The sequence below is a fragment of the Hyla sarda genome, chromosome 2 (assembly GCF_029499605.1).
Source record: "Hyla sarda isolate aHylSar1 chromosome 2, aHylSar1.hap1, whole genome shotgun sequence".
In the NCBI taxonomy this organism is placed as follows: Eukaryota; Metazoa; Chordata; class Amphibia; order Anura; family Hylidae; genus Hyla; species Hyla sarda.
In genome coordinates, this window is record NC_079190.1 from 299,683,802 (window position 1) to 299,709,832 (window position 26,031).

The window sequence follows — 26,031 nt, forward strand, 5'->3', positions numbered from 1 at the left end:
TGGGAATGAAAATGTCTGTTTATTGGAAGACTACATATGTAGAGGAAATAGACTTTGTACAGGAAGGGAGGGAGCGCAAACTGTGATATTAACAATTGAGATTATTCCTTTATTTCATCCTGAGGGGCTTTTGCATTGAACTTGTCTTTGAGCCTTTTCCACATTCCTGTTTTCATCTCATCCATCTGTTTCAGAGTATCTGTCAGTATAAAAGACACCTATTTACTTTAGAAGCAGTAAATAATAAAAGAATTGTTAATGAATAGAGATATGCAGATCTTACATTCGCCTTTTGAGTGATATTTAGGGAACATGAAAATTAATTTGCATAATATTATAGTGAAGTTCCGAGCTTTTGAGAAATGTTGTTACACTAACAAAACAGTGTTATGGCTAAGATTTCTTACAAAGCATGGAAGTAAAGGGGTCTCTATGAGAAAATACATAAAGCAGGAGGAAGTCTTCCTTTCTGTAAAGGAGGCTTTTTACTTCCACATCTGTACATAGTTCTATAGTTCCAGCCAGTCCATTAATTTAACCAAAAACCCTACTGAAGGCAGAGGAATATTTCACAGTCTTACCAGTCGCAAGCACAATTCGATATTCATCCACGGTGATTTCTGTAAAGCTGGTATCTTGAAGTCGTGGATACTTTTATCATAAAAAAGGGAAAATAATGTATGTGATTTGTTTCAGAATGTTACCCTTTGCTTGTTCCATCATTAGTCAACCTTTCTATAGATTTACTAAGAGTAACTGCCCATTAATGGTCAAATTTAGCAGTCTGACTATGAAATATTTAATGGAAAATAATTTGTAATAAGGAAGATTGTCCAGGCTTAATAAAGGTTCAACTTTACTTTGTGTGTTTAATCCCATTTAGACAGTACCATTGGCTAAACCTGCCATTGTAGCTAATCCCCATTTCCGTAAATGGGGTTGAATGAGGACATCTAAAGCACTGTAAATGGTACTGTTTAAAGGGATACTCTGCCCTATCCATCCAAAGGATAGGGGCTAAAATGTATGATCGCGGGGGGCCCGCTGCTGGGAACCCCCGCAATCTCTCCTGCAGCACCTCGTGTCATCTGCAGAGCGAACTTCCTGATGACGCGCGATACAGGATACAGGGGCCGAAGTATACAAGTATATGGGAGGGGGCGTGGTGACCATCACGCCCACTCCCACAGACTTATTTGGGGGGGGGGGTGACATCACGATACTCCGGCCCCTGTATCACCCGTCATCAGGCAGGGAGCGAAGTTCGCTCCATGCAGCAGATGACACGGGGTGCTGCAGGAGAGATCGCAGGGGTTCCCAGCGGTGGGACCCCTGTGATCAGACATCTTATCCCCTATCCTTTGAATAGGGGATGAAATGTCTAGGGGCGGAGTACCCCTTTAACCTTTAAGGGGTCCTTTCACAGTCTTTCTAGACATAAATAGGACAAGTTACATATTGTGGCATTTCCACATGGCCTAAAACTAATTTTAAAGGGAATGGGGTGGGGCTGCAAAAATCTAAGCAAATATCCTGCAGTCAAAGTCATCACTTGAGTTATGCTTTAAAAGGATACTCCGGTGGAAAAAAAAAAAAATTCTAATCAACTGGTGCCAAAAAGTAAAGCAGATTTGTTAATTACTTCTATATAAAAATCTTAATCCTTCCAGTACTTATCAGCTGCTGTATTCTCCAGAGGAAGTTGTGTAGTTCTTTTCTTTCTGACTACAGTGCTCTCTGCGGATGCCTCTTTCCATGTCATGAACTGTCCAGTGCAGGAGCAAATCCCCATAGCAAACCTCTCCTGACACGGACAGAGGTGTAAGCAGGGAGAACTATGGTCAGATAGAAAAGAACTATACAACTTCCTCTGGAGCATACAAAAGCTGATAAGTAATACTGGAAGGATTAAGATTTTTACATAGAAGTAATTTACAAATCTGTTTAACTTTCTGCCACCAGTTGATTAGTCATTTCCTCACATGCATGTAAGTGACAACCAAAGAGAGGAAACTGCTCTAGATAGCTAATTAATTATATTTAAACAATTAAACAGGCTGATGAGAGGGAAAGGATGGGTTATGGATTTAGTTCCCCGGAGTACCCCTTTAATGAATTTTGTGTTAGTCCTATGCAAGTATCTGGGACTTCTGCAAAATCCCTAGATTAAATGCCATAGTCTCGCTCAAGTCTGGGAGTGCACTTTAACAAACAATGTGGTAACACAGATTTTGCAATGCATAAGGATCAGAATACCTGAACAGCGCCAGCGGTAGTACTGTGAGCTGAAAACATGGCATATTATGGCCAGGTGCTGAGCCGCTAGCAGATACAATATGCAATGCCTATAAATGGGACATAAGGTTATGACTAAACTGTTTTATTGGTTTCTAAAAGCTTAGAAACCAGGTCATAAATGATGGAATGCAAGTCAGATCAAGATCAGCCCTGAAACAGATCTAGCTCCCTATGGTCTAGGTACTTTGGACTGAATGCTTTAAATGCAAATGTAATATTTTTATTTACAATTTATCAGAGCGAAGTTTCAATTACTGCATTCCTCTGACCTGTAATGGGACTTAACAGTCATTTATAGAATACCTTTTCTCTGTAATAGCTGCCGTTTAGCCTACTGAGGCTCTCATACATTTGGTCACAGGCATCTGGATCTTGAATCTGCGGAATTGAAAAAACAAAACAGAAAAAAAATAACTGAATAATTGCAAAACTATATGTTATGCTCAAAACATGAGTAGACGCATTGCATCTGCTATATACAGTGACAGGCAATTCTGGTAAGACCCATTTATTACAAAAAAGAAAAAGTATGCAGAGCAAGTAATATTCATTATTGAAGTGAATAGCTGATGTACTTTTCTCCACTATACCAGGCAGCACTACTGTTGATCACGGAAGATACAAAACAAAAAGGAATTGCCCTTCGGTTGTTGTCACCCCCATAAACCTCTGCTTCATTCCCCCCAACCCTAACTCCTCCCTCCCAAACAGCTCTCAAATGTTTGGATAAAGTAAATACAAATATAGATCACGGACTGCTGCAGAGGATCAATAAATACACAATACTCACTGAAAAAGCACTAAATCAACAATTGATATATAATATGTCATATATTCACCTTATAAATATATCCCTTCCTAGTTTATGCTAATAGGGTTACATTGTTAGCATCTGCTAGGACAGAATATTGCACAATTTAGCTGTTGCCCCAACTAGCACGTTATATTGTGTTATCTGCTTAGACTTACTAAATAGCTGCTATACACAGACATCTACCATGTATCAGAGGGCATCTAAAGTGCATAAATCTACAATAACATCACAAAGTGCCCGAGTGCTTACCCATTTGATCAACTTGCCTCTGCCGAGAGGATGAGTATGCCTAATGAATGCCCGTCAACATTCACACACTATGACTATGTAATCCCACCCACCATCTGACAATTCCCTGAATTGTATAAACTATAAACTCACATATATCTCAGGAACAGGAGGGGACATCAAAACATTGTAAAACATTTTCATTTTTTCCTCCTCGTCTTCTAAAAATCGTAACTCTTATTTTTTCATACACATACTAGTATGAGGGCTTGTTTTTTGCGCGACCAGTTGTCCTGCGTAATGACACTCATTTTACCATAAAATGTATGGCGCAACCCAAAAAATACTATTTGTGTGGGGGAATTAAGAAGAAAACAGCAATTTAGCAAATTTTGGAAGGTTTCATTTTTCACGCTGTACAATTTACGGTAAAAAATTATGCGTTCTTTCTTCTGTGGGTCAATACGATTAAAATGATACCCATGATTACATACTTTTCTATTACTGTTGCGCTTAAAAAAAAAATTGCAAATTTTTTAACCAAATTAGTATGTTTAAAATCAATGAATTTTTCATTTTTCCGTATAAGCGGCGGTATGAGGGATTATTTTTTGCACCATGATCTGTACTTTTTATTGAATCCACATTTGTGTATATAAAACTTTTATTCATTTTATATAAAAAATTAATAAAGTGACAAAACAGCAATTTTGCACTTTATTCATTTTTTTAAATTCACGCCGTTCACCGTACGGGATCAATAACATTATATTTTAATAGTTCGCACATTTCTGCACACGGCGATACCAAATATGTGTATTTCTTTTTTTTTCCTACACTTTATGGGGGTAAAATTAGAAAAAAAGGACATTTTACATTTTTATTGGGGGGAGGGGATTTTTCCCTTTTTTTAACTTTTATTTTTACACTTTAATAGTCCCCCTATTTATAGCAATCCTTTGATTGCTAATACTGTTCAGTGCTATGCATTCGGCATAGCACTGATCAGTGTTATCTGTCATCTTCTGCTCTGGTCTGCTCGATCTCAGACCAGAGCAGAAGACCCGTGGAAGGCGGTGGAGGCAGGTGAGGCAACCTCCGTGCGCCGTGCTGGATGATCGGATCGCCGCGGCAGCCGCACTGCCGCAGATGCCGTGATCTGTATTGATCACGGCATCTGAGGGGTTAATGGCAGACATCCACGCGATGACGGATGTCAGTCATTACTGGCGGGTCCCTGGCTGCGATCAGCAGCCGGGACCAGCCGTGCATGATCTGAGCATCGCTCCGATGCTCACGGTGATGTATAGGACATAAATATACGTCCTGGTGCGCTAAGTACCGCATTAAGGGGTTAAATGACTATTTCATTTATTGAAAATAAAGATTTATTCAAAACCTATAGCACCGTGTATAAAAGCAATTGCCCCTAATTCTTATTTCGGGTTATGTCACCCTTGGCAGTAACAACTGCAACCAATTTGCGATAACTTGTGATGAGTCTCTTACATCAGTGTTGCAGAGCTTTTCCTACTCTAAGTCACAAACAGAGGTGCCCAATCCCCATGAGACAGTAGAATCATATAGTGATGCAACAAAGATGTAATGAGAGGCACCATCCAATGTGAAGACAGAATTAGCTTTTTTCTTTATGCAGTAAAATCACTCCAGCAGGGTCAGGTACAGTATGATACCGTAGTAATAGTTATTCCTATTGTACTGCTAACTAGAGCCCTACATGGGGATTGGGATCCCGTGAGACCCAATAAAAAAACTTGTGGGCAATAATAAAGTTGTTACGGGCAGTCATAGAACATATTGTGGGTCTGCAAAATCTTGCACAGTCTTGAAAGCCTCTGAAATGCCACCGGTGGCTGATGAAATTCCACAAGGGGGGATGAAATGACACTGAAAGCAGTGACAAAATGTTTGCAGAAGTAGAAAGGATTAGAAACACATGCATCGAGCAGAGAACACCTTGTGGGAGCAAGTGGTGATGGTCAAAAATCCAGTGGGAGAAGGATTAGGAAAACAGTCCCCGTCAGGACTCTACTACAAACTCAACGGCTGACATTTATCATTGTAAGTCTTTTTTAGACTTTTTTTTACCCTTTATTTTCAGTGTGAAGTTTGACTTGCTTGCACCCGATTTATCAAAAAGGCACGCTCTATGTGGTGAATTTGGCGCAGTGTAGAACTTTTTTTCTAGACATAAAAAACAGTCTAAAGACAATGATAAATGTCGGCCTATGTCGGTCCCCAACCATGAAGGGATTTTACTGCACAAAGTATTAAGCTAACCGCATTTTCACATTGGATGGTGAGTGCCTCTCATTACATCTGTCTAGGCATACAGTGTCACACACTACACTATTCTATACAATAAAAATGATATGTATGCTGTATGCACTTTAAGTGTGTGTTTACATTGCGGAAATCTCGCTGAACCTTCGCTCGCGGAATTTGGTGAGTGGAGATTCAGATCTGACAGCCGCTGCCGAAATTCTTTGACAGTAGGACTGCGCGGCACTGTGCCGCCACCATTGACAGCTATGCAGTGTTCTCGGAATTCTGCACAAAGAATGAACATGTTCATTCTCTGTGCAGAACAATTTATTGCGGAAAACCCATTCATACAGATGGTAAATGTTCACTGCACGGAATTCCACTCGCGGGATTCCACAGTGTGAACATATCCTTATGGCATTTCACTGGTGAATGTGTCCCTTCGGATATTGGCAAATAATCTGAAGTCTTCCCATAATAATATGCCTAAAGTATAGTAAGTGTGAACAAAGCTTTACAGTTATGTTGAGTCTGATTTCTAGTTGGTAAAAAAACAAAACTGAAACCTGGTAGATCCCAGGATCCTTAATGGGAGGTGTTAGCATCAATTACACTGCCATCATGAATCTGTCACGAACAGGAACCTTAACAGAGCTGTGAACAAGCCAAAGTCTATTAGAAAGGTAATGACATAGGATATAAATGAAGTATTTAACAAACCTCTGCAGACGCGTCACATCAATCAGCTGCCTTTCTGGCTTTTCACTAACAATGGCTGCATTACAGTATAAAATATTTCACCTTTTATATATTTTTTGCTCCGCACTGTCCGCACACGAGCAGATAACATCACTAAAAAGAAAACAACAACTGTTTCACTTTAACTGCCCATTTACCAAACCCAGAAAACTAATAAATCAGAAGAAATAGCCAACGTCAAAGACAAATAGAACTTAAATTGCACCTTAATGAATATTGCTTTTTTTTTTTCATACCAGCATTTTTATGGACAAGAAAGTACAATAAATCCAGCCTTGCTGTCAAGCTGTATATCAGAGTTTCGAACCCCCGTGGAAGAGAAAATGACACTTGTATGGGTTACCAAGTCCCCCTGGCTAAGAGGACCGCTGTGACATATCTGATGATTGTTCTGAGGATCAGATACACCTAATGTAGCTCCTTGCATATGACACTTTGTTTTTTGTTTCTTCACCGGGCTAAACTAGCTACATGGGCAGCTACACCGATTTTCTTGTCACATCAAAATAAACACCTGCACTTTGGGAACAGGATTTTATGTATTACATTCTATAACACTTCATTGCATTTAAAATAGGCTGGGTGAGATGCATATCTCCAGAAATAGTAAAAAGTTTTAGCTTGAACAACTACAAAGCCTTAAAGGGATACTCCGCCCCTAGACATCTTATCCCCTATCCAAAGGATAAGGATAGGGGATAAGATGTCAGATTGCCGGGGTCCCGCTGCTGGGGACCCCGGGGATCGCTGCTGCAGCACCCAGCTATCATTACTGCGCAGAGCAAGATCGCTCTGCACGTAATGACGGGCAATACAGGGGCCGGAGCATCGTTACGTCACGGCTCCGCCCCTCGTGACATCACGCCCCCGTCAATACAAGTCTATGGGAAGGGGGCGTGGCGGTCATCACGCCCCCTGCCATAGACTTGCATTAAGGGGACGGGCCGTGATGTCATGAGGAACTCGCTCTGTGCAGTAATGATGTCGGGGGGGCCGCAGCGGCGATCCCCGGGGTCCCCAGCAGCGGGACCCGGGGAAAAGATGCCAGGGGCGGAGTACCCCTTTAAAGAGGACGCCACTGGCCAGCGTTCGGAAGTAAATGTTCCGAACGCTGTTTTTGCGCTGCGGGGGTCGGCCATGCCCCTAGTGACGTCACAGCCATGTCTCTCAATGCAAGTCTATGGGAGGTGGCGTGACAGCAATCATGCCCCCTCCCATAGACTTGCATTAAGGGGTGTGGCTGCCCAGTGGAGTACCCCTTTAAAGTGTACAGTGGTCTTTCAAGTTACTATACCCTCATGTTGCAATATTTCCAACATATAATGGTCTTTTCTGGACCATTGTATTGTGAAACCATTACACCAACTCAACATACAATGCTATGGTAAAACTCCTCTTTTGGACACAAGGTGAGGGTGACTTCATTTTGTATTTACGATACGCTGTGCCTACTGTACAGGGCCTTGAAGAAGCACCTGCCTTCTATGAATAAAGCTTGTAGCAGCTTTTTTCACTTTTATACGTAGGGACTTGCTTTATCTGTATTGGCTATCTTGTCATTTTTCTTAAACCCTTATTTTTTATTTTATTTTGGATTGACATTTTGTAAACCTTGAAACCAAATACCAGTTTTCCATGAATCTATGGTCTCAATATACAACGGTTTCAACATACAATGTTCATTCTTTAACCAATCAATATTGTGACCACTTTATATAGGTACTTTCAGAAAATTTGGACAAGCCATAGAGACATGTTAAGTTTTCTTTAGTGGGGATCTAGGTGCCGAATTCCCCCACCTATCGCTAAAAGGTAGAGGTGCTCAGCTGAGCTGTCTTTGTTTACAGAGAAAAGCTGGATCTGGTATAATCCAGACAGTCTTCCAAGATGTTAGTATAGAGATAGCAGTGACTTCCACCATCTAAGCAGATGTTATCACCACCAAAATTAGTTGTAGGGAAAAAATCTTAGCCTAGACCCTATCCAAGGGCTCAAAAGAAGGTTCCAAGGTTCCAAAGATTTTTATTTCTATTTTAAAATGTAAAAGGCATGCCTCTGCCTCCCTGTGGTCATGATAAAAGGCATATATTTAAAATATAGCATGTGGTTGGAAACCAATACTTTAATAGATCTAGTTTATTTAGGCCTTCTTGTAGAAGGTTCACAATTAAAGTAATGCCAGGAACCTTGAAGGGATTATCCAGCAGGAGGGGTTACACCTTTGGCCACTGTTCATGATATAGAAAAACTAAATAAATAAAACTTTTGTTTAACTTTCCTTCCAGCATTCCCGTGGGGCCTCCGGTGTCCCACTCTGGTCCTCTACCTGTCAGAAATGTTGACACTTGGGCCTGGCATGACCTTGGGGGGCCAGGGTGTCATACACACTCAGCAGCTTGTCCCGTGAGAGGCAGTATGACACACTGTCCCCCGACATCACTCCAGACCCAAGCACCATGATTTCTGGAAGGAAGTGAACAAAAGGACACAGGACAGAAAGGACATTTTGGCCTTAATTGGGTAGTCCAGGGGAGTTAAGAAAAATAAAAATGCCCCAAAGCCACCACAATGTGGCTGTTCTGTGTCTACTGTAGTTATTCATGTGGTTTTAGCAGCCTCTTTGGCCTCTGATGTCTCCTAAATATTCTTTTCCCTTGCCTACAGCACAGACTGCAACTCCCAGAAGTCAATGCAGCTCTGTGTAATGTGGCTATGGGTTTAGTTCCCCGGAGCACCCCTTTAAAGGGGTACTCCGGTGAAAACCTTTTTTCTTTTAAGTCAACTGGTGGCAGAAAGTTAAACATATTTGTAAATTACTTCTATTAAAAAATCTTAATCCTTCCTGTACTTATTAGCTGCTGAATACTACAGAGGAAATTCTTTTCTTTTTGGAATGCTCTCTGATGACATCACGAGCACAGTTCTCTCTTCCCACATTATTATAATAATAATAACGCTTTATTTACTGTTGTCCTTAGTGGGATTTGAACCCAAGTCCCCAGCACTGCAAGGCAGCAGTGCTAACCCCTGAGCCACCATGCTGCCCTTAGTATACATCTGCTATGCAAGGTTGCTAAAATGGACAGAGATGTCAGCAGAGAGCACTGTGCTCGTGATGTCATCAGTGTTCCAAAAAGAAAGGAATTTCCTCTGTAGCATTCAGCAGCTAATAAGTACTGGAAGGATTAAGATTTTTAAATAGAAGTAATTTACAAATATGTTTAACTTTCTGCCACCAGTTGATTTAAAAGAAAAAAGGTTTTCACCAGAGTACCCCTTTAAGGACATTTTAGTTTTTTCCTACTCTCCTTTTATATTTGCATTCACATACCAATATGAGGGCTTGCTTTTTGTGTGACCAATTGTCCTTTGTAATGACATCAATCATTTTACCATAAAATGTATGGCGCAACCATGAGTTGCTTTATGGTAAAAATGACATGTTTCCTTTATTACACGAGTCAATACGATTAAAATGATACCCATTTTTACAGCTTTTATATAATTGTACTGCCTTTTAGTATGTTTTAAGGGTAGCTCCCACCATCTTTTTTTTTTCTGTCCCTGCCTATTGCCCATCTCTCCCTAACCCCTCCCTGCTTTAAAAAAAAAAATTTTTACTATATAAAAAATGCCTTTTTGTCTGCCTGGTAGTGTGCTCACTTACCAGGCAGACTTCCCCAGCAGGAACGACGTCACTGATGCCTGCTGGGGCGCCGACTTCCGCCCTTAGTTCATCTACACAGGGTGCCTCCAGCTGTTTCACCACTACAACTCCCAGCTTGACCTGACATCTATTGGCTGTCAGGGCATGCTGGGAGTTGTAGTGGTGAAATAGCTGGAGGCAACCTGTGCAGCTCCACCCCCACCCCACTGAAAACAATAAATTTGCTATGGCCGCGGGGCTAACAAGCACCCCCCCCTCTTCCCCCTCCCGGCTCCCTGCTCCAGACATACCCAAGTGCTGCGTCCAACAGCAGCGCCGCGTATATGCGGGGAGGCGGGTGAGGCCAGGGAGCCAATGCGCTCTCAGCGCTCGCTCCCCCCTGTCTAAATGACAGGCAGGGAGCAAGCGCAGGCTGAATGAATTAGGACCGATGCCCAGCCGGCATTGGTCCGAATTCATGCGTGACGTCACGCCAGCCTGCAGCCGGCCACTAGGAGGGAGACCCCTAGTGGCCGGTTTTCAAATGTAAAATAAATGAGTTTAATGAAAAAAATATATAAATAAATAATAGATCTATATTAGAGATATGTTGTAGTACATCAGTACTACAACATATCAAAAAAAATGTTTGGTGACAGTGCCCATTTAAAATTTCCCTACTTTTACCACCTATGACTCTTTTTCTGTATACAGGGGCTGTGTGAGGGCTAATTTTTTGCAGCGTGATCTGTATTTATCCATCCCACTTGTGCTCATGTGACTTTTTGATTGCTTTTTATTACATTTTTTTTGGAATGTGATGTGACAACAAAGCAACAATTTTGGACTTTTTGTTTTATGTTTATGTCCCTCACGCCATAGGATCATTACAAGTTGATAGTTAAGACATTTTTGCATGCCGTGATACCAAATATGTATATTTTAAGCTTTTTGGGGCAAAATGGGAAAAAAAGGAGCCATTAACATTTTTATTAGGGGATGGAATTTCACTTTTTTATTTTTACACTATTTACAGCAATCCTTAGATTGCAGATACTGAACAGTCCTCTGCATATGCATAGCACTGGTCAGTATTATCGCTTATCTTCTCTAGTCTGCTGAAAGTCAGATCAGAGAGGACCCTGGGATGATGGCCGGACGAGGTGAAGGGACCTACGGCCACCATCTTGGATGATTGGATCACCGTGGGCGTTCCGATCATCCATTCAAATGATTCGATCATCCATTCATTAACATTTACCAGTGGGTCCCTGACTGCTGATAGAAGCTGGGACCTGCCGTGCATGACGCGAGCACCACTCCAGTGCTTGCGTCATGTACAGGACGTAAATACACGTCCTTGTGTGTTAAGTACCAGCATGTGCATTTACATCCTGTGTCATTAAGGGGTTATTACTTGGCACATTATCTGAAGAATGCCTTTAATAGTCTAAGGTACACACTGGATATCACAGAATTCCTATTGGCTAACAGACCTTAGCTAATACCTTGGGATAACAAGTCCAACATGGCTTAAAACACATGGGGGAGATTTGTCAAAACTTTTGAAGATGAAAAGCTGACCAGTTACCCATAGCAACCAACCAGATTGCTTCTTTCATTTTTCAGAGGCCTTTCTGAAAAATAAACTGCCCAAATTCTCCTCTGCATAGATTTGGTTAAATCTCTTCAAAGGATTTGTTAGGCTTCACACGGTGTATTTTACCCTTATCTTTTTTTTATTCTTAAAGGGAGCCAATCAGCAGATTTTGAATGGAGAGGATAGCTTCAGCGAGAACGCTGGCTTCACGTGGCGCAGGACACAGGATGCCGACAGGTAAGTAAAAGCAAGTTGTGAGTTATTCTCCCAGCATGCAACGCATTTCACTGCCTAAGCAGCTTCATCAGGCATCAACAGAGACATATGGGTAGTGAATTTATCAGGGGGGTGAGTGGACACATCAGGAGGACAAGCCCCGACAGGCCAATCACCACCGGACAAATAACACAATACAAATACATAGATTATAACAAATATGTATAACAAATTATATCAAATAATAAACAAAAAAGTGTATTCATTAAAAAATGGAAGGACAAGAACATATAAATAAATAGGGAAAGAAGAGAGCATAGAGAACGGTCTAGTTCACAGAGCGTTCTCTATGGTCTCATTCAAACCATGTGGTATTGTAGTAGAAAGTGTAAAAATCCAATAGGATTCTCGATTAATTAGATATTAAAAACGATTAGGTTTATTTAATGGAATCGATTCCAAAATAACTAAACGTAAGGAAGATATATCATTTTTATGAATGATAGTAAAATGACGTGACACACTGTGAAGTGTGAACTTGTTCTTAATGTTAGAGCGATGTTTAGACATGCGGCAACGCACGGTTTGATTCGTGCACCCAACATACTGCAGATTACAACTGCATGATAATAGATTGCATATTGGGGGTTACAGTTTAAACATTGGTTAATATTAAAAGATTTTTTTGTATAAAAGGAGAAGAATTTATTAATAAATGGATCAATCATATCACAACATAAGCAACGAGTCTTATTGCATGGTGAGCAACCCCAACTCAAGGATAAAGAGGATACATTTTTAGGTAAAATATTTTTAAATCTTTTAGGAGCAAGTACATTTTGAGGATTTTTTGATCTTCTGTATGTAATACCCGGTTTGGTGGGGACTATATCCTTGAGAACAGGGTCATTAAGAATAATATGCCAATTGCGTTTCAAAATATTATGTATTCAAGGGGCAGCTCTATTATAATTAGTAATAAAATTGTATTTAACCCCTTAAGGACCGAGCCCTTTTTCACTTTAAGGACCGGAGCGTTTTTTGCAATTCTGACCACTGTCACTTTAAACATTAATAACTCTGGAATGCTTTTAGTTATCATTCTGATTCCGAGATTGTTTTTTCGTGACATATTCTACTTTAACTTAGTGGTAAAATTTTATGGTAACTTGCATCCTTTCTTGGTGAAAAATCACCAAATTTGATGAAAAAAAATGAAAATTTTGCATTTTTCTAACTTTGAAGCTCTCTGCTTGTAAGGAAAATGGATATTCAAAATATTTTTTTTTTTTTGGGTTCACATATACAATATGTCTACTTTATGTTTGCATCATAAAATTTATGAGTTTTTACTTTTGGAAGACACCAGAGGGCCTCAAAGTTCAGCAGCAATTTTGAAATTTTTCACAAAATTTTCAAACTCGCTATTTTTCATGGACCAGTTCACGTTTGAAGTGGATTTGAAGGGTCTTCATATTAGAAATGCCCCATAAAAGACCCCATTATAAAAACTACACCCCCCAAAGTATTCAAAATGACATTCAGTAAGTGTATTAACCCTTTAGGTGTTTCACAGGAATAGCAGCAAAGTGAAGGAGAAAATTCAAAATCTTCATTTTTTACACTCGCATGTTCTTGTAGACCCAATTTTTGAATTTTTGCAAGGGGTAAAAAGGAGAAAATTTTTACTTGTATTTGAAACCCAATTTCTCTCGAGTAAGCACATACCTCATATGTCTATGTTAATTGTTCAGCGGGCGCAGTAGAGGGCTCAGAAGAGAAGGAGCGTCAAATGGTTTTTGGGGGGCATGTCACCTTTAGGAAGCCCCTATGGTGCCAGAACAGCAAAAAAACACACATGGCATACCATTTTGGAAACTAGACTCCTCAGGGAACGTAACAAGGGGTAAAGTGAACCTTAATACCCCACAGGTGTTTCACGACTTTTGCATATGTAAAAAAAATATATTTTTTTTAACCTAAAATGCTTGGTTTCCCAAAAATTTTACATTTTTAAAAAGTGTAATAGCAGAAAATACCTCCCAAAATTTGAAACCCAATTTCTCCCGATTCAGAAAACACCCCATATGGGGGTGAAAATTGCTCTGCTGGCGCACTACAGGTCTCAGAAGAGAAGGAGTCACATTTGGCTTTTTGAAAGCAAATTTTGCTCTGGGGGCATGCCGCATTTAGGAAGCCCCTATGGTGCCAGAACAGCAAAAAAAAAAAAACACATGGCATACCATTTTGGAAACTAGACCCCTCGGGGAACTTAACAAGGGGTAATGTGAACCTTAATATCCTACAGGTGTTTCACGACTTTTGCATATGTGAACATTTTTTATTTTTTTTTACCTAAAATGCTTGGTTTCACAAAATTTTTACATTTTTAAAAAGGGTAATAGCAGAAAACACCCCCCAAAATTTGAAGCCCAATTTCTCCCGATTCAGAAAACACCCCATATGGGGGTGAAAAGTGCTCTGCTGGCGCACTACAGGTCTCAGAAGAGAAGGAGTCACGTTTGGCTTTTTGAAAGCAAATTTTGCTCTGGGGGCATGCCGCATTTAGGAAGCCCCTATGGTGCCAGGACAGCAAAAAAAAAAAAACACATGGCATACCATTTTGGAAACTAGACCCCTCGGGGAACGTAACAAGGGGTTAAGTGAACCTTTATACCCCACAGGTGTTTCATGACTTTTGTTTATGTAAAAAAAAAAAATTTTTTTTACCTCAAATGCTTGTTTTCCCAAAAATTTTACATTTTTAAAAAGGGTAATAGCAGAAAATACCCCACAAAATTTGAAGCCCAATTTCTCCCAAGTACGGCGATACCCCATATGTGACCCTAAACTGTTGCCTTGAAATACGACAGGGCTCCAAAGTGAGAGTGCCATGCGCATTTGAGGCCTAAATTAGGGATTGCATAGGGGTGGACATAGGGGTATTCTACGCCAGTGATTCCCAAACAGGGGGCCTCCAGCTGTTGTAAAACTCCCAGCATGCCTGGACAGTCAGTGGCTATCTGGCAATACTGGGAGTAGTTGTTTTGCAACAGCTGGAGGCTCCGTTCTGGAAACAGTGGCGTACCAGACGTTTTTCATTTTTATTGGGGAGGGGGGCTGTGTAGGGGTATGTGTATATGTAGTGCTTTTTTACTTTTTATTTTGTGGTAGTGTAGTGTAGTGTTTTTAGGGTACAGTCACACGGGCGGGGGTTCACAGTAGTTTCTCGCTGGCAGTTTGAGCTGCGGCAGAAAATTTGACGCAGCTCAAACTTGCAGCCGGATACTTACTGTAATCCTCCACCCATGTGAGTGTACCCTGTACATTCACATTGGGGGGGGGGGGGGGGGGGGGAACATCCAGCTGTTGCAAAACTACAACTCCCAGCATGTACGGTCTATCAGTGCATGCTGGGAGTTGTAGTTTTGCAACCGCTGGAGGCTCCGTTTTGGAAACAGTGATGTAGCAGACGTTTTTAATTTTTATTGGGGAGGGGAGGGGGGCTGTGTAGGGGTATGTGTATATGTAGTGTTTTTTACTTTTTATTTTATTTTGTGTTAGTGTAGTGTTTTTAGGGTACAGTCACACGGGCGGGGGGTTCACAGTAGTTTCTCGCTGGCAGTTTGAGCTGCGACAAAAAATTTGCCGCAGCTCAAACTTGCATCCGGATACTTACTGTAATCCTCCGCCCATGTGAGTGTACCCTGTACGTTCACATTGGGGGGGGGGGGGGGGGGGAGAAACATCCAGCTGTTGCAAAACTACAACTCCAAGCATGTACGGTCTATCAGTGCATGCTGGGAGTTGTAGTTTTGCAACAGCTGGAGACACACAGGTTGTGAAACACCGAGTTTGGTAACAAACTCAGTGTTTTGCAACCAGTGTGCCTTCAGCTGTTGCAAAAGCTACAACCCCCAGCATGTACGGACAGCGGAAGGGCATGCTGGGTCTTGTAGTTATGCAACAGCCGGAGGCATACTACATTGGCTGGGGATGCTGGGGATTGTAGTTATGCAACAGCTGGAGACACACTGGTTTACTACTTAACTCAGTGTGCCTTCAGCTGTTGCAAAACTACAACTCTCAGCAGTCACCGACAGCCAACGGGCATGCTGGGAGTTGTAGTTATGCAACCACCAGATGCACCACTACAACTCCCAGCATGCACTTTAGCTGATTGTGCAAGCTGGGAGTTGTAGTTACACAACAGCTGAAGGTACACTTTTGCATAGAAAGAATGTGCCTTCAGCTGTTGCAAAACTACAAGTCCCAGCATGCCCATAAGGGCATGCTGGGAGTTGTGGTGGTCTGCCTCCTGCTGTTGCATAACTACAGCTCCCAGCATGCCCTTGTTGCATGCTGGGAGCTGTTGCTAAGCAACAGCAGGAGGCTGTCACTCACCTCCAACGATCCAGCCGCACAGGTCAGTCCCTCGTCGTCGCCGCCGCCGCTGCTCCTGGGGCCCCGATCCCAACAGGGACACCGGGGATCGGGGTCCCCAGCACCGGGGGTCGTCTTCCCGCACCCGCTCACGTCCTCCGGAAGAGGGGCGGAGCGGGTTGCGGGAGTGACACCCGCAGCAGGCGCCCTGATTGGTCGGCCGGTAATCCGGCGGACGAATCAGGGCGATCGTGAGGTGGCACCAGTGCCACCTCACCCCTGCTGGCAATGGCTGTTCGGGGCAGTCTCTGACGGCCCCGATCAGCCAGTAATTCCGGGTCATCGGATCACTGGAGACCCGATTGACCCGGAATCCGCCGCAGATCGCTGGACTGAATTGTCCAGCGATCTGCGGCAATCGCCGACATGGGGGGACATAATGACCCCCCTGGGCGATATGCCGGGATGCCTGCTGAACGATTTCAGCAGGCATCCGGCTCCCCTCCGGCTAGCGGTGGGGGCCGGAAATGCTCAGGGCGTATCCATACGCCCTCGGTCCTTAAGGACTTGGAAACGGGGGCGTATGGATACGCCCTATGTCCTTAAGGGTTTAAATTGATTAATGTGTTTTTTATGTGATATGTCTTTGTTTTATTAATAAAATAAGACAATAATCAATTTAAATACAATTTTATTACTAATTATAATAGAGCTTCCCCTTCAATACATAATATTTTGAAACGCAATTGGCATATTATTCTTAATGACCCTGTTCTCAAGGATATAGTCCCCACCAAACCGGGTTTTACATACAGAAGATCAAAAAACCTTCAAAATGTACTTGCTCATAATAGACTTAAAAATATTTTACCTAAAAATGTATCCTCTTTATCCTTGAGTTGGGGTTGCTCACCATGCAATAAGACTCGTTGCTTATGTTGTGATATGATGGATCCATTTACTAATAAATTCTTCTCCTTTTATACAAAAAAATCTTTTAATATAAATCAATGTTTAAACTGTAACCCCCAATATGCAATCTATTATCATGCAGTTGTAATCTGCAGTATGTTGGGTGCACGAATCAAACTGTGCGTTGCCGCATGTCTAAACATCGCTCTAACATTAAGAACAAGTTCACACTTCACAGTGTGTCACGTCATTTACTATCATTCATAAAAAAAAAAAAAAAAAAAAAAGATATATCTTCCTTATGCTTAGTTCTTTTGGAATTGATTCCATTAAATAAACCTAATCGCTTTTAATATCTAATTAATCGAGAATCCTATTGGATTTTTACACTTTCTACTACAATACCGTTCTCTATGCTCTCTTCTTTGCCTATTTATTTTTACATTCTTGTCCTTCCATTTTCTAATGAATACACTTTTTTGTTTATTATTTGATATAATTTGTTATACATATTTGTTATAATCTATGTATTTGTATTGTGTTATTTGTCCGGTGGTGATTGGCCTGTCGGGGCTCGTCCCCCTGATGTGTCCACTCACCCCCCCCCCTGATAAATTCACTACCCATATGTCTCTGTTTATGCCTGATGAAGCTGCTTAGGCAGTGAAACGCGTTGCATGCTGGGAGAATAAATCACAACTTGCTTTTACCTGTCGGCATCCTGTGTCCTGTGCCACGTGAAACCGGCGTTCTCGCTGAAGCTATCCTCTCCATTCGTTTTCTATTGGGCCGGTAAGCTGCGGACACCATACATATATGTGCTCACCATTGTTGTGTATGTGGGTACACAACTATCTCAGGTGAGCGGCTAAATATAGCATACAATATACCATACAGGTTTTTATTTTATTACACCACGGAGCGCTGTATCCCCCCCCCCCCTTGTCTTTTCAAACCAGCAGATTTTGGCATATATAACGCTCTACAACGTGTTATATATGCTAGAATTGTTATCCCCACCATCCCCGGGGACATTTGTGCCCCCAGGGATGGTGAAGATATTAAGTTATAAAGTCTCCCCCCCCCCCCCCGGCCGCCCAGCAAGTAGTCCCCTGGGGACTTACACTTACCAGCTCCATTCGCTGCAGCCGTAGTCCCGCCCCTTCGCATTGATTGACGGGTTGGGTCACTGCTCTGCTCCGTCTGCTAAGGGATGACGCGAGCAGTCATTCAAGCCATCAGGGCGGAGCCACAGCAAATGGAGCTGGTAAGTGTAAGTGCCCGCCCAGGGGACTTTATAACTTAATATTTTCACCAACCCTGGGGGCACAAACATCCCCCAGGGATGGTGAGGATAATGATTTTAGTATATATAACGTTGTCCCCTTTAAGGACTATAGTGTAAGCAGAGATGACAATGTATACAGCATTGGCTAAAATTGTTTACAAATCAGCTGGTGTGAGAGGATTACATGGATTGGTGAATTATCTAATTAATGACATTTTTATAAAAATCCAGCCTCTCAGTACTTAACAGCTGTTGTATACCCCTCAGGAAGTCATTACAGTCCAATCCCTGCTGCCCCCTCTGTACATGTCAGGAGAGGCCTAGAGCAAGAGGCCATAGAGGTTTGCTATGGGGTTGGCCCTGCTCTGGACAGTTCCTGACATGAACAGAGGTGGCAGCAGGGAGCACATTGTTAGATTGGAAAGAACTATAAGGCAAGGTTCACACTATGTTCTGTCCATACGGGGACCTGATCCGGATGGGAAACCCAGGCGCATCCCAGCAGGACCTGGACCCCATCTCATTCATTTGCAGGAGCTGACTGGACTGATCATGGGGTGTCCTTTCTCTAGGGCCCCTGCTGTGATGTGAAGAATGGGGAGTCTCCCATCAGAATGGAGCAGTGATGTGCACGTAGGACCGCCACTCTATTCATTCTCTATGGCCACTGCTGTGATTTGAAGAATGGGGAGTCTCCCATCAGAATGGAGCAGTGATGTGCATGTAGGACCGCCACTCTATTCATTCTCTATGGCCACTGCTGTGATGTGAAGAATGGGGAGTCTCCCATCAGAATGGAGCAGTGATGTGCACGTAGGACCGCCATTCTATTCATTCTCTATGGCCACTGCTGTGATGTGAAGAATGGGGAGTCTCCCATCAGAATGGAGCAGTGATGTGCACGTAGGACCGCCACTCTATTCATTCTCTATGGCCACTGCTGTGATTTGAAGAATGGGGAGTCTCCCATCAGAATGGAGCAGTGATGTGCATGTAGGACCGCCACTCTATTCATTCTCTATGGCCACTGCTGTGATGTGAAGAATGGGGAGTCTCCCATCAGAATGGAGCAGTGATGTGCATGTAGGACCGCCACTCTATTCATTCTCTATGGCCACTGCTGTGATTTGAAGAATGGGGAGTCTCCCATCAGAATGGAGCAGTGATGTGCACGTAGGACCGCCACTCTATTCATTCTCTATGGCCACTGCTGTGATGTGAAGAATGGGGAGTCTCCCATCAGAATGGAGCAGTGATGTGCATGTAGGACCGCCACTCTATTCATTCTCTATGGCCACTGCTGTGATTTGAAGAATGGGGAGTCTCCCATCAGAATGGAGCAGTGATGTGCACGTAGGACCGCCACTCTATTCATTCTCTATGGCCACTGCTGTGATTTGAAGAATGGGGAGTCTCCCATCAAAATGGAGCAGTGATGTGCACGTAGGACCGCCACTCTATTCATTCTCTATGGCCACTGCTGTGATGTGAAGAATGGGGAGTCTCCCATCAGAATGGAGCAGTGATGTGCACGTAGGACCGCCACTCTATTCATTCTCTATGGCCCCTGCTGTGATGTGAAGAATGGGGAGTCTCCCATCAGAATGGAGCAGTGATGTGCACGTAGGACCACCACTCGATTCATTCTCTATGGCCACTGCTGTGATGTGAAGAATGGGGAGTCTCCCATCAGAATGGAGCAGTGATGTGCACGTAGGACCGCCACTCTATTCATTCTCTATGGCCACTGCTGTGATTTGAAGAATGGGGAGTCTCCCATCAGAATGGAGCAGTGATGTGCACGTAGGACCGCCACTCTATTCATTCTCTATGGCCACTGCTGTGATGTGAAGAATGGGGAGTCTCCCATCAGAATGGAGCAGTGATGTGCACGTAGGACCACCACTCTATTCATTCTCTATGGCCACTGCTGTGATGTGAAGAATGGGGAGTCTCCCATCAGAATGGAGCAGTGATGTGCACGTAGGACCGCCACTCTATTCATTCTCTATGGCCCCTGCTGTGATGTGAAGAATGGGGAGTCTCCCATCAGAATGGAGCAGTGATGTGCACGTAGGACCGCCACTCTATTCATTCTCTATGGCCACTGCTGTGATGTGAAGAATGGGGAGTCTCCCATCAGAATGGAGCAGTGATGTGCACGTAGGACCGCCACTCTATTCATTCTCTATGGCCCCTGCTGTGATGTGAAGAATGGGGAGTCTCCCATCAGAATGGAGCAGTGATGTGCACGTAGGACCGCCACTCTATTCATTCTCTATGGCCACTGCTGTGATGTGAAGAATGGGGAGCCTCCCATCAGAATGGAACAGTGATGTGCACGTAGGACCGCCACTCTATTCATTCTCTATGGCCACTGCTGTGATTTGAAGAATAGGGAGTCTCCCATCAGAATGGAGCAGTGATGTGCACGTAGGACCGCCACTCTATTCATTCTCTATGGCCACTGCTGTGATGTGAAGAATGGGGAGCCTCCCATCAGAATGGAACAGTGATGTGCACGTAGGACCGCCACTCTATTCATTCTCTATGGCCACTGCTGTGATTTGAAGAATAGGGAGTCTCCCATCAGAATGGAGCAGTGATGTGCATGTAGGACCGCCACTCTATTCATTCTCTATGGCCACTGCTGTGATTTGAAGAATGGGGAGTCTCCCATCAGAATGGAGCAGTGATGTGCATGTAGGACCGCCACTCTATTCATTCTCTATGGCCACTGCTGTGATGTGAAGAATGGGGAGTCTCCCATCAGAATGGAGCAGTGATGTGCACGTAGGACCGCCACTCTATTCATTCTCTATGGCCACTGCTGTGATGTGAAGAATGGGGAGTCTCCCATCAGAATGGAGCAGTGATGTGCACGTAGGACCGCCACTCTATTCATTCTCTATGGCCACTGCTGTGATGTGAAGAATGGGGAGTCTCCCATCAGAATGGAGCAGTGATGTGCACGTAGGACCGCCACTCTATTCATTCTCTATGGCCACTGCTGTGATGTGAAGAATGGGGAGTCTCCCATCTGAATGGAGCAGTGATGTGCACGTAGGACCGCCACTCTATTCATTCCCTATGGCCACTGCTGTGATGTGAAGAATGGGGAGTCTCCCATCAGAATGGAGCAGTGATGTGCACGTAGGACCGCCACTCTATTCATTCTCTATGGCCACTGCTGTGATGTGAAGAATGGGGAGTCTCCCATCAGAATGGAGCAGTGATGTGCACGTAGGACCACCACTCTATACATTCTCTATGGCCACTGCTGTGATGTGAAGAATGGGGAGTCTCCCATCAGAATGGAGCAGTGATGTGCATGTAGGACCGCCACTCTATTCATTCTCTATGGCCCCTGCTGTGATGTGAAGAATGGGGAGTCTCCCATCAGAATGGAGCAGTGATGTGCACGTAGCACCGCCACTCTATTCATTCTCTATGGCCACTGCTGTGATGTGAAGAATGGGGAGTCTCCCATCAGAATGGAGCAGTGATGTGCACGTAGGACCACCACTCTATTCATTCTCTATGGCCACTGCTGTGATGTGAAGAATGGGGAGTCTCCCATCAGAATGGAGCAGTGATGTGCACGTAGGACCGCCACTCTATTCATTCTCTATGGCCACTGCTGTGATTTGAAGAATAGGGAGTCTCCCATCAGAATGGAGCAGTGATGTGCACGTAGGACCGCCACTCTATTCATTCTCTATGGCCCCTGCTGTGATGTGAAGAATGGGGAGTCTCCCATCAGAATGGAGCAGTGATGTGCACGTAGGACCGCCACTCTATTCATTCTCTATGGCCCCTGCTGTGATGTGAAGAATGGGGAGTCTCCCATCAGAATGGAGCAGTGATGTGCACGTAGGACCGCCACTCTATTCATTCTCTATGGCCACTGCTGTGATGTGAAGAATGGGGAGTCTCCCATCAGAATGGAGCAGTGATGTGCACGTAGGACCGCCACTCTATTCATTCTCTATGGCCACTGCTGTGATTTGAAGAATGGGGAGTCTCCCATCAGAATGGAGCAGTGATGTGCATGTAGGACCGCCACTCTATTCATTCTCTATGGCCACTGCTGTGATGTGAAGAATGGGGAGTCTCCCATCAGAATGGAGCAGTGATGTGCACGTAGGACCGCCACTCTATTCATTCTCTATGGCCACTGCTGTGATGTGAAGAATGGGGAGTCTCCCATCAGAATGGAGCAGTGATGTGCACGTAGGACCGCCACTCTATTCATTCTCTATGGCCACTGCTGTGATTTGAAGAATAGGGAGTCTCCCATCAGAATGGAGCAGTGATGTGCACGTAGGACCGCCACTCTATTCATTCTCTATGGCCCCTGCTGTGATGTGAAGAATGGGGAGTCTCCCATCAGAATGGAGCAGTGATGTGCACGTAGGACCGCCACTCTATTCATTCTCTATGGCCACTGCTGTGATGTGAAGAATGGGGAGTCTCCCATCAGAATGGAGCAGTGATGTGCACGTAGGACCGCCACTCTATTCATTCTCTATGGCCACTGCTGTGATGTGAAGAATGGGGAGTCTCCCATCAGAATGGAGCAGTGATGTGCACGTAGGACCGCCACTCTATTCATTCTCTATGGCCCCTGCTGTGATGTGAAGAATGGGGAGTCTCCCATCAGAATGGAGCAGTGATGTGCACGTAGGACCGCCACTCTATTCATTCTCTATGGCCACTGCTGTGATGTGAAGAATGGGGAGTCTCCCATCAGAATGGAGCAGTGATGTGCACGTAGGACCGCCACTCTATTCATTCTCTATGGCCACTGCTGTGATGTGAAGAATGGGGAGTCTCCCATCAGAATGGAGCAGTGATGTGCACGTAGGACCGCCACTCTATTCATTCTCTATGGCCACTGCTGTGATTTGAAGAATGGGGAGTCTCCCATCAGAATGGAGCAGTGATGTGCACGTAGGACCGCCACTCTATTCATTCTCTATGGCCACTGCTGTGATGTGAAGAATGGGGAGTCTCCCATCAGAATGGAGCAGTGATGTGCACGTAGGACCGCCACTCTATTCATTCTCTATGGCCACTGCTGTGATGTGAAGAATGGGGAGTCTCCCATCAGAATGGAGCAGTGATGTGCACGTAGGACCGCCACTCTATTCATTCTCTATGGCCACTGCTGTGATTTGAAGAATGGGGAGTCTCCCATCAGAATGGAGCAGTGATGTGCATGTAGGACCGCCACTCTATTCATTCTCTATGGCCACTGCTGTGATGTGAAGAATGGGGAGTCTCCCATCAGAATGGAGCAGTGATGTGCACGTAGGACCGCCACTCTATTCATTCTCTATGGCCACTGCTGTGATGTGAAGAATGGGGAGTCTCCCATCAGAATGGAGCAGTGATGTGCACGTAGGACCGCCACTCTATTCATTCTCTATGGCCACTGCTGTGATTTGAAGAATGGGGAGTCTCCCATCAGAATGGAGCAGTGATGTGCACGTAGGACCGCCACTCTATTCATTCTCTATGGCCACTGCTGTGATGTGAAGAATGGGGAGTCTCCCATCAGAATGGAGCAGTGATGTGCACGTAGGACCACCACTCTATTCATTCTCTATGGCCACTGCTGTGATGTGAAGAATGGGGAGTCTCCCATCAGAATGGAGCAGTGATGTGCACGTAGGACCGCCACTCTATTCATTCTCTATGGCCACTGCTGTGATGTGAAGAATGGGGAGTCTCCCATCAGAATGGAGCAGTGATGTGCACGTAGGACCGCCACTCTATTCATTCTCTATGGCCACTGCTGTGATGTGAAGAATGGGGAGTCTCCTATCAGAATGGAGCAGTGATGTGCATGTAGGACCGCCACTCTATTCATTCTCTATGGCCACTGCTGTGATGTGAAGAATGGGGAGTCTCCCATCAGAATGGAGCAGTGATGTGCACGTAGGACCGCCACTCTATTCATTCTCTATGGCCACTGCTGTGATGTGAAGAATGGGGAGTCTCCCATCAGAATGGAGCAGTGATGTGCACGTAGGACCGCCACTCTATTCATTCTCTATGGCCACTGCTGTGATGTGAAGAATGGGGAGTCTCCCATCTGAATGGAGCAGTGATGTGCACGTAGGACCGCCACTCTATTCATTCTCTATGGCCACTGCCAGACATAACAGCAGACTAGTCTAGCCCAGAAGAGTTGTATCTTTGCAATTTACTGCACTATTCTACCAGGACATTTTCAGTTTACCACTTAAGACTGTCTGAATATTATACCAGGGCACTGCTGGTCATAGTGTATTCCTGTAATATAGTAAAGGACTAAGGTGAAGCTATACCATAACAGAAATAAAGGCTGCACATGATGGCGCCTCCTAGGCGGCAGCAGACCATTATATCAGAGCACAACCCCAGCCTGTGGCGCCCTGGCTGCAGGATCACTCTAGTCCGCGGACTCCACTCCTAATCACATGAGTGCGCTTCCTATCTAAGGAATACGGTACTTTCCCTTATATCACCAACTAGAAGACATTTACATAAGCTAATACTGTGTGCGCCCTCTAGCTGTCAGTAACACGTGTCATTTCCGAGGGTCACGACGTCACGTACGCACCTGTGTGTTCTCGCCTTCCTTAAACGCCTGCGCCACTCGCTGCCTCAGGAAGGCGCCCAGGTCCCGGCCTCGCCTCGTCTCGTCTACCGGCCATTCTTCGCATAGTTTTAGAAACCGTCGGTAACGTAAAGCCGCCATTTACACCCGTTTGTCAAACCGGATAGCCAGCGAATCAGCGTGTAGGGGTGTGGTCACGGTTAGCCAATGGTATTAGAAAAGGAGGTCTTGTTGCCTAGCTCTATGTGGGCGTGTCTTCACTTGTCTGCTGTAAATCTTATACTCCTGTAACTCTCCAGTCTAGCGCCGCTGTGTGAGATTTCCGAACCCATTTCCGGTCTCGGTGGCTGCCGGTAGATGTGGTCCTGAGGTGTAACCATGGGGGCTGTGTCCTCCACAGATCTCTATGCCTCCAGAGTCTACAACGAAATCTTGCAGCGATTCATATAAGCCACGTGACCTTTCCGGCCATAGAATCATATGTGAGGCTCATAGGCTGCAGCTCTCATGTAGGGAAAGAAAGGTAAATGACAGTCTGCAGCTAGGGTTGCCACCTTTCCCTCAGAAAAATACCGGTCATGGGTGTGGCTATGTGGGGGTGGAGCTACAAAAGGGGAGGGATCAGATTGCACAGGGGCTGAGGGATCAGGGGTTTAAGAAATGGCATAGGGGATTGGAGGGATACAATATATATGCGGGGGGAATTTTCCTATATCGCACAAAAAAATTTACATTTAGAGAATACCTACCAAAACCCTATTTATGCCAGCGGCGGCGGTAGTGGTGGTGCGCGACAGCAACGCTGGCTCTCCGTGATGACGAGTGACGTCCCCCTGCGCAACGTCAGATAAACAGGCTAATCAGACAGTATCACACATGACAGATTTAGATGCACAGGATCAGCAGATAGTATCCCACATGACAGATTTGGATATACAGGCTCAGCAGACAGTATCGCACATGACAGGATTAGATACACAGGCTCAGCAGACAG

General features: G+C 44.3%; 1 protein-coding gene across 1 annotated transcript; it reads right to left on the bottom strand.

Moving 5' to 3' along the window:
* On the bottom strand, positions 1 to 25,331 carry LOC130356288 (ubiquinol-cytochrome-c reductase complex assembly factor 2). The gene is made up of 4 exons (XM_056557563.1): positions 25,041 to 25,331; positions 2,602 to 2,676; positions 582 to 651; positions 1 to 199 (listed from the first exon to the last, which is right to left on the bottom strand). The coding sequence occupies exons 1-4, from the start codon at positions 25,176 to 25,178 to the stop codon at positions 102 to 104; spliced, it is 381 nt and encodes a 126-aa protein (XP_056413538.1). The 5' UTR covers positions 25,179 to 25,331; the 3' UTR covers positions 1 to 101.
* Between the last annotated feature and the right edge of the window lie 700 nt (positions 25,332 to 26,031).